Source organism: Chelonoidis abingdonii, chromosome 10 (genome assembly GCF_003597395.2).
Source record: "Chelonoidis abingdonii isolate Lonesome George chromosome 10, CheloAbing_2.0, whole genome shotgun sequence".
NCBI classification, from domain to species: domain Eukaryota; kingdom Metazoa; phylum Chordata; order Testudines; family Testudinidae; genus Chelonoidis; species Chelonoidis abingdonii.
Window position 1 is genome coordinate 14,317,034 of NC_133778.1, and position 15,738 is coordinate 14,332,771.

At 44.0% G+C, this 15,738-nt stretch overlaps 1 protein-coding gene across 1 annotated transcript in view; it reads right to left on the reverse strand.

Moving 5' to 3' along the window:
- Nucleotides 1–15,738, reverse strand: part of CPS1 (carbamoyl-phosphate synthase 1) — a 127,894-nt gene that overhangs the window by 17,774 nt on the left and 94,382 nt on the right. The window contains exons 26-32 of the mRNA XM_032765033.2: nt 15,203–15,397; nt 14,344–14,411; nt 11,892–11,967; nt 6,788–6,865; nt 5,637–5,744; nt 4,684–4,773; nt 2,105–2,275 (exon numbers count right to left, since the gene is read on the reverse strand). Of these exons, the coding sequence (XP_032620924.1) occupies nt 2,105–2,275; nt 4,684–4,773; nt 5,637–5,744; nt 6,788–6,865; nt 11,892–11,967; nt 14,344–14,411; nt 15,203–15,397 (786 nt within the window). The remainder of the gene's footprint in view (nt 1–2,104; nt 2,276–4,683; nt 4,774–5,636; nt 5,745–6,787; nt 6,866–11,891; nt 11,968–14,343; nt 14,412–15,202; nt 15,398–15,738) is intronic.

The following is a 15,738-nucleotide window of genomic DNA, read 5'->3' on the forward strand; positions in this document are numbered from 1 at the left end:
CTGGGATCTCAACCCAGAATTCCAAGGGGCGGGGGAGACTGTGGGAACTATGGGATAACTACGGAATAGCTACCCACAGTGCAACGCTCTGGTAATCGACGCTAGCCTCAGACCATGGACGTATACCACCGAATTAATGTGCTTAGTGTGGCCGCGTGCACTCGACTTTATACAATCTGTTTTACAAAAACGGTTTGTGTAAAATCGGAATAATTCCATAGTGTAGACGTACCCTAAGTGGCACTGGTCAGATATTTTTGCGATGGGGCATTTTTCAGTCAGGAAATACTGTTTCATTCAAATAAACACTTTCCGTGGGATTGTGTCAATTTAGACTAAACTTTCCATGGAAAGCTGCCTTGGTTCCTGCCCGCTCACTCAGCCACCTCCCTGGGCTCCCTGGCTCCGGGCTCCTCGCCACCCAATTGGGCTCTTCTGGGCTTCCAGCTTCCCTGGCTTCACAGCAGCTTGCCTGGGTGTCCAACCTGAGCAGCCAGTTCCAGATGCTGGGCAGTCCAAAGAACCACCTGTCCAGAGAGCTGGGCAGCCCAAGCAGCTGGCTCCCTGACAGGCAGCACTCTGGACTGCTCATCTCCCCTGCCAGCTAGCATCCTGGGTTGCTGAATATAGCTCTTATATTGCTCATATATATAGCTTATATAGCTTATATAGCTCTAATAGCTGTGCTGGCTCTGCAGTGAAACACAGCAAAAATATATGTCAGTCACCCAAATCAAGAAGCTATGGCTCTGAATACATCAGGGAGCAGATCTACTGAGAGAGAAGGTAACATTTTTACAGTCTTTTTTCAGAGCTTTTAAGAGCAGTTTAAGAAGCAAAATCCCATTTTCATGCAAATATTCCTAGAAATAAAAATGTGGCAGAGGCATAGAGAAAATATAGGTATGTATGAGGAGGATTGTGTCTTTATAGAATATTTTTCAAAGTTCAAAATGTTTTAATCTATTAACAAGTCTTTAAATTTAACAGTACCAAACAAGCACAGCACATCAGCAATGCAAGAGCTTCCCAGGACCAAATCTCGGAGAGCTCCTGAAAGAGATGTAACACTGCAGGATCCATGGGATAAACTAGTAAAACTCCAAACCATTAATTTCAGAAAACTTGACCACAGATATAAAACAAAATGTGAAGCTTCTTCATGGTATGGCAATTTGGTGACTACTTGGCTAATCTAAGTCAGCCATCGACCTCCGTTATATTCTAGTAGGATAGCGTAGTTTGTTTTGGACATTAGATTAGTAGAAGGAAGTTGCATTCACTCCCTGTATATCTAAGGATATACAAGATATGCTCTCAAAAAATGTAAAGTCTGGATAACTGTTCTGAAAATTCTGAACTTTGAAAAATATTCTATTTAGACACATTTCTACTTATACATCCTGCAGATTGTCTGCACTTCTCTTCCACATTATACTAGAATTTTATTTCTTGATGTGTGCTGAATATGTCTAGAGTAACTATCATTTAGGTATATGTACAGGCGTAGACTTAAGTATGGTGAAATCTTGGCCCCATTTAAGTCAAGAAGAGTTTTGCCATTGACTTCAGTGGGGCCAGGATTTCACCTATAGTGTATTAGTCATATTTTCAAATGGAGATACCTCTCACCTTTTATTTTAAACAGACAAAACTCCATTCCTAAATCCTTGGGCATACAATTTTGGGATACTGAGAACATAGATTTGTGCACACTCATCAGACAGCACTAGCCAGAGGTTTAAACTTGGGCTATACAATTTTGGATATTCACATTTAGAGCCCAGGTTGAAGCTAATTTGAAAGATGGTTCATGACAGTCAAACCTCGCAAATGTCTATGAGACCATTGTGTCAATGAGTAACATTTTCTTTGATTCTTCTCATACTGCATAATTCCCACCCACCGCCATTGTTGTAATAAAAGATTGAAAAGATCTATTGCATTCCCATCTCTTTTCCCAGACAGGATTGTTTCCTATTAATTTAAAGGTAGTGAAGGGATGGGATCATAACATCACTCCTATTAACAGGTGCCCCCCCCAGCCCCCACCAGTGGAAATTCTCTGCTCCTTCCTTCATCCCATTGTTTTTTAAAGCCATACCTTAATCCCGACATATTCAGAAGGGATAATGGGCCGTTCCAGTGTAGGCAGGGATGACTCATCAATCTTTTCTCCAATCATCACCTTTGTGGCCACATCAATGAAGTCCACGCCAATCGTCTTGGACACAAAGGGGAAGGAGCGTGAAGCCCGCAGGTTGCACTCTATCACCTGAGGAGGTAAAGAGTAGATACTTCAGTGCCACAGATTTGTTAAGCAAAGAGATAAAGCCCCTCCTTGGAATACTAATTCACATGTGTAAGCATGCTCTGGAGGTGTCTGGAAGCTAGTCTCCAGGGTTCTTGGGGTAGCATTCACTGTAGCTGGTGAGAAATCTCTCCAGATTCCCATCTAACAGGCACACGCAGTCATGGGAATTGTGGTCAAAGATTCTGAGTACTGGGAGCACACTTGATATGTCTTAAAGGAGTCTGATTTTCAGAGGGTGGGTACTCAGCACTATACAGTTGGACACCCAAGAACGGAGGCACCCAAAATCCCCAGTCGCCTTTGAACATTTGCCTTGTGTTCTCCACACTGTAGCCTTGGTTTCAAATACATCAGTGCCCAGACTAGAGCCGGGGAAAGCGAGGAACCACCATTAGCTAGTTACAAACATTAATGCCCATTTTGCTCTTTCTATGACCACACAGTCCTTCTTTTGTGAGTGAAGGTGCGTTTGGGTAAGCATCTGGGAAAACGAATATCTGGGCCCGTAGCTGGAATTTGTTTAATGACAAAAGCTAAGAACAAAGATGGGTCATGCCCATGACAGAATCTCACATGAGGTTTGAGGATATAGGAGGAATCAGGATACATGAGAGACAGCAAGAATGAACTGGGGCTATAAAGGAAGAGAAAAGATGGGCAGAAAAGAGAAGGAGATCACAAGAGAAGAGGAAAGAGAACAAGGTCAGACAGGGCTGGAAAGATCCATTCCCCAACTAGTAGTTCAACCAGATCTTGTGCAGACCAACAACACTCTAATCTAGTAAAATCTCCCATGCTATGCCACAGCTCTCAGCTGCCCTTCCAGTCACAAACTCACTTGACTTTCCCCATTAGTGACAGCAAGCAAAGCACCCATTAATGATGGTCGCAAAAGGTCAGACATTTGCACTATATCTATTATTAATAGCTAGTAATACCACACTATTTAAAGATAACCTTTTAGTGGCCCACAAACTTGTTTTGTCCCTTTCACGTCCCCTCATATTGTCCTTTTAGCTTTTTAGCATGCTGCCCGGAAAGATCCAGACTACCAAAAGATCAGTGGGTATAGGATAAAGTCAAGATTACGCTCAGTTGATAAGATGAGGCATGAGTCACATTCCTGTAAATCACATTTGGAAATGATCCATTTGGGTAGGATTTGAGCACAGTCTCACACTAACATTTGCTGACAGACAGCAATTTCACAGCTTCATCTACAAATTGCAACACTGTGAAGGCAGATGGAGCTCTGTAGTCTCACTGGAAAACCTGAGAGGTTCTCTTCTAAAGGCCTGGAGCTCTGTAGTGGGGCGGTTGCCCCATTCCCTGAGAATTTAAGCTGCAGCAGACCAGTGGGCCTGCGCAGACAGACAGCCAATAAGAAAAGGGATTTTTGGAGCCAATCAGGGACCAGATTGGAGGCAGCCAATCAGGGCCAGGCTCAGCCCTTTAAAAAGGCTGCTCAAGGAGGGAGCAGGCAGTCTGTCCCAGGCCTTTGAAAGGGGAAGGTCTGTCTCCAGAGCTGGGAGACTAGCAGCTGGGACAGCGCAGTGCTGGGCAGGCCCAGGGGAGCAGAAGGGAACTCCAGCCGGTGTCTGCCAGACTGCAGGCCCTGAGGGGAAGGACCTAGGTGGTGGGAGAGGCTGAAGGGGAAGCAGCTCAGGGACATGGACAGATGTAGGGAGAGAAGGAGGGCAGGATGGCTGCCACTAGAGGGTCCCTGGGTTGGGACCCAGAGTAGTGGGCAGGCCTAGGTCCCCCGCCTTCCTCCTTGTCTTACACCCAGCTGATGGGAGTGACCATCTAGGGCTGCACCAACCCCCAGCCAAGAGGGATGTGACTTTGGGGGTGCAGTTGCCCACATTGGCCGGGGTGCAGAGAGACAGCTGATTGACACACACACCCGGAAGGGAGTGAGGATGGACTAAGGGGCACTGCTGGAGGGCAGTGGCTCGAAGAGAACATCGCAAACTGGGAGCAATGCGAGTCTACACGCCAACCGAGGGCGAGACGATAGACGGGACACCACCAGGAGGGGGCATGCCACTGGACTGAGCTAATTCCCAGAGTCACCAGCGGGAGGTGCCACAGTGGTGAGTCCCAACCCTGTCACAAGCTCTTTTCTCACTCTAGACCACAGAGTGCTTTACAAAGCAGTGAGTGACATATCAATGGCACAGAGATCCGTACGCCATCAAACGAGGCAGGTATTACGTGCACAGCTCTACCCCATGCACTACAGCATGCTGCTGCAATTGGCTTAGCCCCTCTGCTTTGGGGTGAACACAGAGAAAGGGAGCACTGGTGGGACGCAAACTGAAACCACTTTCAATATTCTCCTCCTAACCAGCGGTGGGAGTTCTTACCAAGACATCGTTTCCTCTGACCAGGAACTGAACATTGAATGGGCCAGAGATGGAAAAGGCACGTGCAATCTTTTTGGTGATAATTTTCACCTACAAAAAATAGGCAGCATAATGTTATTTATTACAAACAGATCAGCTCAAATGTGGCTTTCCTAACCCTTTGAGTTATCTCATTACTTAACCATATCCTCTTTTCCATCATCCTCACAACCAGTAACATCTTTTGGAGATTATTTCTGTCCTATTTGCCTGAGGAATCCAGAGCCAGAATGTCCACTTCAGGTGATGGGAATGAAAATGGAGTCTCCCACATTTAATCTCTACATCAGGGGTTGGCAACCTTTCAGAAGTGGTGTGCTGAGTCTTCATTTATTCACTCTAATTTAAGGTTTCGCATGCCAGCAGCATGCCATTAAAAATCGGCTCTCATGCCATCTTTGGCACACTTGCCCTAAATTGCCAACCCCTGCTCTACATCTTGGATGGTGACCCCATGAATGTTACACCCTACAGCTTAGGAAGGAGTGGTTCACATTTCTTATCAACTGAAGATAACTGCCCATGTTATATTGGGTTTCAGTTAAGTGTGTATTTTAAAGTTTGAAAGAAGTGCTTTGCCTGAAGTTTTCCCAAAAGCCATTTAGCAATATACTTGTGTCATCACAAATCAACAGTATCTGTACCAATAGTACACTGGAATAAACTGGTAAAGGAGCCACCGTCTCATGTCCTAGCCTAATACACAATGTCCCACAAGTTTAATAAAGGGGTTTATATACCTCAGCTCCATATTATGGACCATTGTGAGGAGCAAGTTTCTGGAAATTTTTGTAATTTAAATACCATTACTTGCTTAAATGTTCCTGAATATATAAGTATCTTCTAAGGAAGAGGAAATGTGATTCTGGGTCTTTACTTTCTGAACTGCTATTCAATGTTGGTGAAACACTCACTTTCTCCAAGGCTCCTTGGCTAATAGTCTGCGTGGGCAACATCAGGGTGGCATCTCCAGAGTGAACTCCTGCATCCTCCACATGCTCAGAGATAGCATGTGAGACAACCTGTGCAAAGAAAAAGAGTCATTGATCATCCAGTCTAACATGCCCAGCTACGTGCTCACCTCCAGGTCCACTACAAAGAAGAGTCCTGAACAAGCCCATGGGGAGGGATTAAAAGAGATGAGGAAACAAAACAAAAATGGAATTTTCCAGGCACTTAAAGCAAATTTAGCAGGAGCAATTACTGATGCAGGACATCAAAAAGGACTAGTGGATGAAAATATGGCCATTACTAACTTCTGTGCTGTAGCACTGCAAGCTGCAGCAACGTTAATGAAAAGCAAATCTCCTGCTTCAGGATATCATCTGGTTGTCTGTGTGGTCCGGAGAAGGCAATTCCCTCCTACTCCTCTCCATGTGCATCATTTCTACACAGGGGTAGCTGTGCTGTGGATTTGTTTCACTTCCTTCTGAAGCAGCATGTATTGATCATTGCTGGAGGGAGGATAATGGACTTAATGGACCAATGGTCTGATCTGTCTCAGTAAATCCTCAGTAAATCCTGTTCTGTTTAGGTCCCAATCTAAAGCCCAAAAGAAGTTTGTTTATTGACTCCAGCAGACACTGGATCAGGCCTTGTGAGAAGCACTGTCACTTTTGAATACTGCGTGCCAGATCAAGAGAAATGCTAAACAAGCCTGTAGAGAAAAGCAAAGGCCTTGAATAGGAAATGTGTGTCATCTAATGCTGGATATATTCACCTCACTCTTTCACTCTACGAGGAAGACTAAAGGCACAGAGAAAAGGAAGAACAGCAAATCTTAAAACAGAAACTGCAGACAAATGGTAGCCATCTTCGTGAGGCAGAAAAACAAGGAAATCTCAGGAGACTGGATAGCCATGAAAAAGCAGTTTTGTTTTCAGTTCATCCCTATTCAGCTCAGTTACAAAGCATCTCTGTGCACCACTGCACAAAAAACACATCTTCTACCAAGGCGTTAATCAAACCCAGGTGCCTCACACTTTGCACGCCCTAGCGTAAAAACAAAATAAAATAAAATAAAAAATAGGAGAAATTAAATATAAGGAAAAAACAAAATTCTTACTTTTCCAGCCTTGGCGACAGCATCCATTTCCACCTCTCGGGCTCCCTCGATGAATTTTGTGAGTACAACTGGGTGCTCCTGTCACCAGGACAAGACAGAAAATAAAACTTTTATGTGGAAGCATTTTTGGTCCCGAGGGAGTGATCTGCCTTTGGCCACTGGAAACATCTCGGGTGCCCCACACCATGAGGGAAGTATTAATAGCCCCATTTCGGAGGCAAACAAACTGAGGCCCAGGTTGATGAAGAAGCCAGCCTTGCACAGGCTGATCAGTGCTGCACAAGAGGTGCAGAGCCCTTAGCAGAATTGGGACCTGCGTGACTCACCACAGTGAAAGCGGAAGTTTGTGGCAGAAAGAGAAATACAGCCCAGAGATGGAATCCTGACCCAATGAAGTTGTTGGCAACACTCCCATCCAGTGCAGCCAGGATTTCACCCCCTGGCTCCTGACACCCAAACCTGTGTCTTAACTACAAGACTAATGTTCCTCTTCTGAGAACGTCATAACCCCCTCCTGGTTTGGGTTACTGGTCCATAGCATAACTGGGTATCTGCACAACTGAGGACTCTGCACTACTGACTGTTTGCTCACTCAGTTACGTTACATATCTCAATTAATTCCCATCCCATGGCTGAATCCACTGCACTGCCTAACTTCTAGGTTTCCCCACTGATGATATGCCACTAAACAGGCCACCATTACTCATCCATGGCTCTCACCACATCCCCTCGCCCGTATCAGTCACTTTCTTCTTCTTCCTGGCCCCCTGCACGGTCTAGCACACCTGCTCCATATGAGACAGCTCACCCCCTTCCACCGCCTCCCTATCTCTGTCTCCCTGTCTCCTCACATGCACAAAGCCCGGGCCCCACTGCTGACGCCACCACCTTCCATGTCACTCCGACACACAAACATAGGTGTCATCTTTGACTCTGCCCTTTCTCTTACCCACACATCCAAGCTGCTTCTTGCATCATAGCATTGCCAAGATCTCGCTTTTCCTCACAGTCCACGCAGTCCACGCAGCAACACTACTGTCTAGGCTGCCACCACCTCTACTCTCGGCCACTGTAGCTTCTCCCAGGGCTCCTCAATACCCACACATTGCCCCTCTCATGTCCATTCAAAAAAAGACTATCTCCCCTGCCTGTCGCGTCACCATGTCATTCCCCTCCCTGCATCCCTTCACTGGCTCCCCCTTCTCTAATGAATTGAATTCAAGTGTCTTGTCCTTACTTTTAAGGCCTTCCACAGCTCTTTCCCTCCTTCATCCAACTGGTTCAGTTCCACAGATCCACTCCTCCCACACTAGATCGCCCATTTCTTCCACAAGCATCTCCACAACTTTCTTCCATGCCACCTGCTACACGTACCATCCCCTCCCTGGATTAGTCCATAATCCAATCTGCCCAGCTGAATTTTACAGTGATGATTACAGCAAATTGCCCACTGTTCATGGCTTGGTACACAGGCAGTGGGAAATACTGATAACTATTCTAGTTCTGTGTTTAACCAGATCTTATAGATTAGAATCATAGAATATCAGGGTTGGAAGGGACCTCAGGAGGTTATCTAGTCCAACCCCCTGCTCAAAGCAGGACCAATCCCTAACTAAATCATCCCAGCTAGGGCTTTGTTAAGCCTGACCTTAAAAACCTCTGAGGATTCCACCACTTCCCTAATAGAATAATTGAAAATAAAATCATACAGAACCATCAAGTGATGCATGCAGCTGGTCTGCGTAACTAAGTGTTGCTATCAGTGATACCCTCATTCCCCAGCTCCTATTTCCTCTTTTTGTTTTCCCACTCTTAGTTTTCCATCAGCAGTTTGAGGCAGGGAGCCTGCAGGACAGAGAGGGGGGACAGTCTAGTGGTTAGGATACTAGCCTCGGTCTTGTGAGGAGTGGCTTCAAGTCCCTGCTCTGCTACAGACTTCCTGTGTGACCTTTGGCAAGCCACTTAATTTGCCATCTGTGAAACAGGGATAATAGCACAGCTTTACCTCCCAGGGGTGTTCAGAGGATAAACATCCCTCTGAGGCTAGGAGGGGTTTAGATACGCACCTAAAATAGATTAACAAAAGTCTTTCTAGCTGTCTGTACCCCATGTCTTCTAATGGAGCCTCAATCCCGATGAGAGCCTCTGGTGTTATTGTAAAGTGAAGTGTAAATAATAATAATCCACATCAAGGTGACAGCCCAGCCCAGTGGCTTTGCATATAAACAGGACAGGGGCGTGGTAACAGAACAGAGCAAACTGCACAATAGCAAAGGAAGAGCACCCCACACCTGTGCCGTACACACTTAGATTGGATCATCTTTAACACGTAAATCGTACTGTTGGCTTTGATTGATAAAGGCACCTCCCCTGTTCCTCCCAAAGCCTGGCTCTTTCCAGCTCCTGATGCAGCATCATTTGGGCCACCTTTATGTCTCAACATTTTCCATGTCCCACCCACTATTAACTGCCTGTTATTTATTAGAGAATAAAATGCAATAAATGAGAGCCTGTGGATGCTCAAAAGGCTCCTCTGGGGAAAAAAATATAGCAGGTCCAAACACTACAAAATACAATCCCTTATATTTATTGGAACGAGAGTAAATTCCCAGGAAAGTACAATGCCACCAGCTACAGTGCTTCATAAATTTAGAAGATTGTATCGTATGGCTTTTGGTCTTGATGTAATTTTTCATCAGCACTTCTAAGTGTGCACAGGACCTACTTTATTCCAGTTCCTCTCACTGCTTCTGAGGAGGATGAAAGTTTACTCGTAGAACTTTACTGATATACTAAGTGCCTGATGAGGCTCTTCAATGGAAGAACTGATGCAAAAAGTAAAAACCGCATGGAAAGTGATGTGGATAAACATCAGACCAAGCTGTGATGCTGGTTGGCCACATACCTACTTGGAAAGGTTTTGTTGGATAGTGTGCGGTAACAGGACAACTCCCGGTGTGTAAAGTCAATCATGTGTGTCCTTGTCTACACTAGAAAAGCTTTGCTGGTCTAGCTATACCAACAAACCCTTTTAGTGGAGATGCAACTGATACCGTTTCCCTGAATGAAATAAGGCCCTCAGGGATGTTGTTATTCCATTCAAAGTTTCCAGCACAGGGCTAGCCCAAGTCTTTGCAGGATGAGGGCCATAAGGCTCACAATCTGGAGATACATCACAGTAGCCCAACTAGCAGTGACTACAGCAAGTGTCATTGTACCATTTGTGCAGGGACACCTCTCAATCACAACCACAGGGGACTGCATGAGAACCCCCACCCTTGTCCCCATAGATATAATACAATAAACACTGCCAAGATTCTTCAGCCCCAGCTCCCAAAGGAATCTCTGTGTACTAAGGAGCAGAGCCTCAGTGGGTGCAAAGTATCATAGCTCCATTGATCGACAATGAAATTTTGGCTCCTAATTGCCTAAATCTTCTCTTTTGAAAATGAGATTTTGGCTCCTAAACAAGTTAGGGGTTACAAAGCTCAGCACTCCAAATGTCTGAATACCTTTAAAAAGTTGGGCCTTGGGCTCTATTCTCAAAGGTGCTTAGTATGTTGAAAATCTATCTCCAGCTGTGGGTGCTGGCCCTTAGCTCTTCAGAATAGCTGGTGCTTAATTTCTCGTTTCTCTAAAGGAGCTAGTCATATTCACCCTGCCTTGTAAGGTGATTTGAGACCTACAGATGAAAATGTACTAGGTATTCTTCTTATTCTGTATTATTATATTGACTTCTCTTCTTCTTTAAAGGTATTATCACCAGCACTGTCTTATCACTTGTCTCATCTTGCTGGAGGCCTAACTCCATCACTCTTAAAAATATCTAACTTTGTCAAAACGTAATGAGCTTTATCTGTACCAGAATCCTGCGTCACTGAAGAGTTACTGCCGGCTTTTTTTTGCCCCCAGTTATTTGTGATGTAAGTGTTTATTGCATGGCAGGTTTGCTCAGATCAGAAGCCACACATGAAAGAGGAAATAACTCACAGTAACATAGGAAAAGAGTCAGGACCAAACCTAGAGACTGTTAATAGGACTACCATACAGTGATGAACTTTGGATATTTCACAGGTGTTTAATGTTCCTGTCCTTCCCCTTACTCAACCTCCCAAATATCTATTGTATATTAACACTGATTGTGTCAGGCACGCTGAAACTCAGCAGAACAAATAATTGAGCAAAACAAGCAGATTTCTTGGATTTTGTTTGCTAGATCCTGCTGTATGCTGCTCTTGGAAATAACTCCCATTTCACTTTTCTGCTCCCTCTAAATTTCACCAACTTGAGATCAAACTCTTCCCTGTATTAAAAAAACAATTACTCCAAACTAACTTTTGAAAGCATTTAAAAGGAAAAAAAACAGCTTTCATCTTCTGCATTGTAAGCCCTATGGATCGATGATCCCAAAGGATAAATATATTAAGCAGAGAGCAGCACTTGCCTTGCGCCACAAGAAAAGAATACACAACATGAGATGGGAAGACGTTAAATGTCACCATGAAACTTTACAAAGTTTTATGCATTTAAAGGAATGGAGTTAAAAAAAATCAATGGTAGATGAGATGTCAGTTTAAAATCCAAGTTGTGGACAGATGCCAAGTGACAGGATTTAGATATTAAAAAGAAAAAGATAAGATCAAAATTGCAGCCACCTCTCACTAATAACTACCTTGGATGGGTACCAGCCCCAATATATTACGCTTAGGATATGTAACAAAGGCAAGCCTCTAAATAATGGCTCCTTATGCATCAACCATAAACGGCTATTTGCACTTGACCTTGGTGCCCAACCTCCATAAGGGCTAGATCCCTATATACATGGAGTAGTACCGTATTCCATGAATGGCCTCACAGGCATCAGTGAGGCTGCTGGTACAGTAAGTTACTATTCAGTCTACAGATGATCAGAATCTGCCCCTTAGGGAAGGATGCGAAGGGGCAAGTGCCATCAACTATGTTTAAATTGCCTCATCCGCAAAGGAGGAAGCAAACAGCTGGGAAGAGGCTGCATGGGAAGAGACAGGGAAGAAGGAAGTACAAGTGAAATGAGCATAATGAATGAAAAGAGATGTAAAGGCACAGATAGGGCAAAGGCTGATACCTGGGAGACTCTGGTGGCTTCTGCTAAGAACTTCTTCATCTCCTCTTCTGTGAATACCACATTCATTGCAGACCCGCTGAGAGAAAGGAGATCAAATAAAACGGAACAGGTCAGCTTCCTTTGTAGTTCAAAGCAGCCAAGCAAACTAGACATCAGAGTGTTTGCTCTCAGAATACCTGACTCTTACAGACTATCCAAGCATAGCCCTGATTCAAACCACTTGCTCCCCTGTTGGCTGGAGGAAAGGAGGAGTTGGTCTCCAAAGCAAATCTCTATTGTACTTACCCAACAAGCTGAGTGACCTCAAGAAAACACTGGAGGAAAAACAGTGCTTGAGTGAAGAATCAAAAAAGAAGTGTGGTTGTATAGCATAACCCTCCCCAAAGATCCCCTTTCTGATACAACGTTTTAAAGGGTTGGCAAAACTCTTTTTATGTTCTAGGAGATGCCTATTCAGCAACTGCTTCCCACTCAGGACCAAGCCTCTCTCACCTCAGCTCACCACTAACTTCTGATCTTTTTCCGTGTGTGCATGTTAGCTATGCGTTCACTATCAAAAGGGATACTTCTAAACCGATTGCCTGCCACAATGTCACATGGAGCCCAAATTGCATAGGCTGGTGATGTTTATGACAGCAGAAGTGCATCAAAAATGTGGTGTGCTTTGTTGAGAATTGTTTCGCTGTGTCTTTCCCCAAATGCTTATCAGGGCATGAATACCTTATCTGAAAAACATTTTCTTTGAAATCCCACCATCCGTAGTACAATACAGGAAAGGGGGGACTGGAAGAAAGGAGAAGTTATTCATCTCCCTTTCAAACAATTGTTTAAACTTTAAAGAATTGTAAAGTTGTTATTCTTGGGAGTTTTCTATGTTGCACTCTCAGTAATTCTCAGTCTCCCCTTCATTTTAGTGTATAATCCTCAAGGAAGTTTGAAGAAGGTGTTTTAAGGCTATTTCGTCAAAAAATCCTTATCGTTTGAGTTGCAATACTGGCTCTTAAAATTTTGCCTAAGATAAATAGATAAAATGACCTCAGTATCTGCAGTATTGTCTTGTTTTCTCCTATTCTTACTGGGTTAGATCCTCAACTCTGTAATTGGGGTAGATTCACAGATTTCAATGGAGTTATTCTGATGTAAACCAGCTGAGGATCTGGCCCACTGTATATAAGGCAAATACTGAAGTAAACTAAAGGTTAAATATTTTGTTTTCCAAGTCAATTGGCAAATCTTAAGACTCTTGTTTGTATTTAATTGAGCAGCTGAGGAATACAATCAAGAGAGCAACAATATGTGCCAGTAGATCTTTTCTATATTGAATTCCTCCATGCCTATCTGTTCTACTGTTGCTCTACACTTATGAGTGCCGTGTGTGTACTGCACGTAGTGCAACTACCCTAATGGAAAAGTTCTACTGAATTTAATAGGGATGAAACCAATAGGATATATAGAATTTACTCAAAAACTCAGAGAATTTAGCAGAGAATGACATCCTTTCTGTAGGATTTAACTATTCTACAGCATTTACCAGAGAATTCTATCCCAGCAATAGATAGGATGGTATAAATTCTATACAAAGATCATCCTGTATTAAATTCTAAAGGACACTTCTAAAAGGATACAGTCTACATGAAATCTCATTTTTTTTAATAAAAAGATTTTTTGTTCCATTCAAAGTGAATATTGTGCCCCTTCATCTTGATATTTATCTCTTTTTATTATGAAAAGAAACCCATCTCCCATTCCATTCAGACTTGCAAATTGGGCCCAGCAAATTACTTCTCTTTTCCTATCCACTCAGGAGTGAAGAAGCTCCTTGCAGCATTCACCTCCAAAGAGTGATCACTAAGAACTGCTATGTGTGCTGACGCAACTTGTTTCAAAGTTTAGCTGTTGGAAACACTTGGTGGTGTAAAATATCTATTTAGAGACAAGCAGCCGCCAAAACATAGGGACATGAAGCACAACCATGCACAAATGAACTTTTGCAAGCAAGAAGCTGCATCCCAGAGGTGCTGATACTATACAAGGATAGGCTGTCATTTCTGGCAGGATACATGTTCCCTAACCCTAACCCTTTTCCAGATGCCAAACCACTTCCTTCTCCACCATAAGGGTACACCCCACAGAATGCACCAAAGGATCTCCGGGAATATCAGATGGAATATCACAGATGACTTGTGCTTTTGGCCCCGAGGCATAAAGAAAAGTATTAAAGCAAACGGATGTGTCCTGCCTCTGATCTGTGCCCAAGGGGTTTAGTGTTTTTTGGATCCTTTTATCATCCTGGCAGGTGCTCTACTTGTTATGCCTGAAAGCTCTGTGATGTTTGCACTCAGCACAGTGGTTTCTGTCTGTCTCCTGGAATACTAGCCTACCTTTTACCTTTCTCAAAAAGGATTTGTGGATAGCACACACAACTTGATTTGCACTGTCAGACAAGCTTTACCTCAAAACGTAAGAAGGTCTCAGCAAACATGGGTAGCCCACGGAGTTTGCAAATTCAACAGCATCTTTCTAAAGGGTTGGAGGGGGAAAAAAATACTGTGAATATTTAAAAAAAAATACCTGCAATGGCAAATAGTAAAAACTCAGATATGAGTCTACAGCCTGCATTGAATTGCTGTTCTTTCGTTCTGCTTCTCCAGACCTTCTCAATCTAACTCAGATACACCATTGTGAGAAAATCTGATTGTATCCCACAGTAGGCTGTGAAGAAGCCATCCAGATAAACTACAGGGCTGGATCCTCTGCTCTGCTTTAGATTCTTCGTGTTGCTCCAGAAATGCAGCAGTCTTCAAATGCTTTGGGGCTGCCATAGCATCTGCTATGTCACCCCTCCAGCTCTCAGTGAAGAAAGTTTGTTCAGGGAAAAGGGGCATTGCTGAGAAGTCCTTATTCCCTGGCAATTCTCAGTTGCTTTAATAATATTTTTCGGGTGCATAGACAGCTCAGAGTAAGTCAGAGTAGCCCTGTGGTTGCTTTAATTTATGCCAGGGAGTTGACCCTGGCCTCAGGATCAGGGACATATAAAGGTGGTTTAAAGTCACCTTCCCCCCTCATCTCCAACAACATCCTCCCATTCTCCATGGGTCACTACTTGGCCAGACCAGGGCTGCAATATAAGAATTCATCCAACAGCACAGCAGAAAGTGGGAATGAAGCAGTTCACAAATGTTGGTTGTAGGGTGCTTACTGAACCCAGATGCAATGCCCGCTAAAGCACTCAAAAGGAACCTCTAAGCTACGCCAATCGAGGAAAATGTCCTAAAAAACCCACCCCTTGCACGCTCCCCGTCCCAACATACCAAAGTGCTAACTGCCTTCCAGGGTGCCTGAGCCACATTCAGCTCATCCAGAACAGCTGAGAATACGGAGCGGTCTTCTGCTCGGTCAATCTGCATAGGGTTAGTGCCCATGATTTTAACTCCGTTCTTGTACAATGGCACTGCCAGGTTATTGGGGATTTGCCCTCCAACAGAGATAATGCAGCCAGCACATTCCTGAGGGTGGAGAGAGGGAAAGGGTGGTCAGAGATAAAGCCATTTAACCATTTGTTACTTGTTGTTGATATTTAAGGTCCATTAAGAGGCTCCTTTACAATCTGCCCTGCACAAGGGGCTGTGCGTATCTGGGCTGATCCAGGAGCACCTCAGTAAGCAGACTATGATTCGGAGTGCCTCTTCCCTAAGAAAAAAGGCATGTTCTTACCTTGTGTTCACCAACAGGTGGTCACTAGCATGAATTCAAATCCCAGTGAAGACAAGGCAGTTTGTAGCTTTCATATGTGTTAGCAGGTCAAGGCAAAGATTACAGTGGAGCTGAGGGGTTAACTCAACCTGCT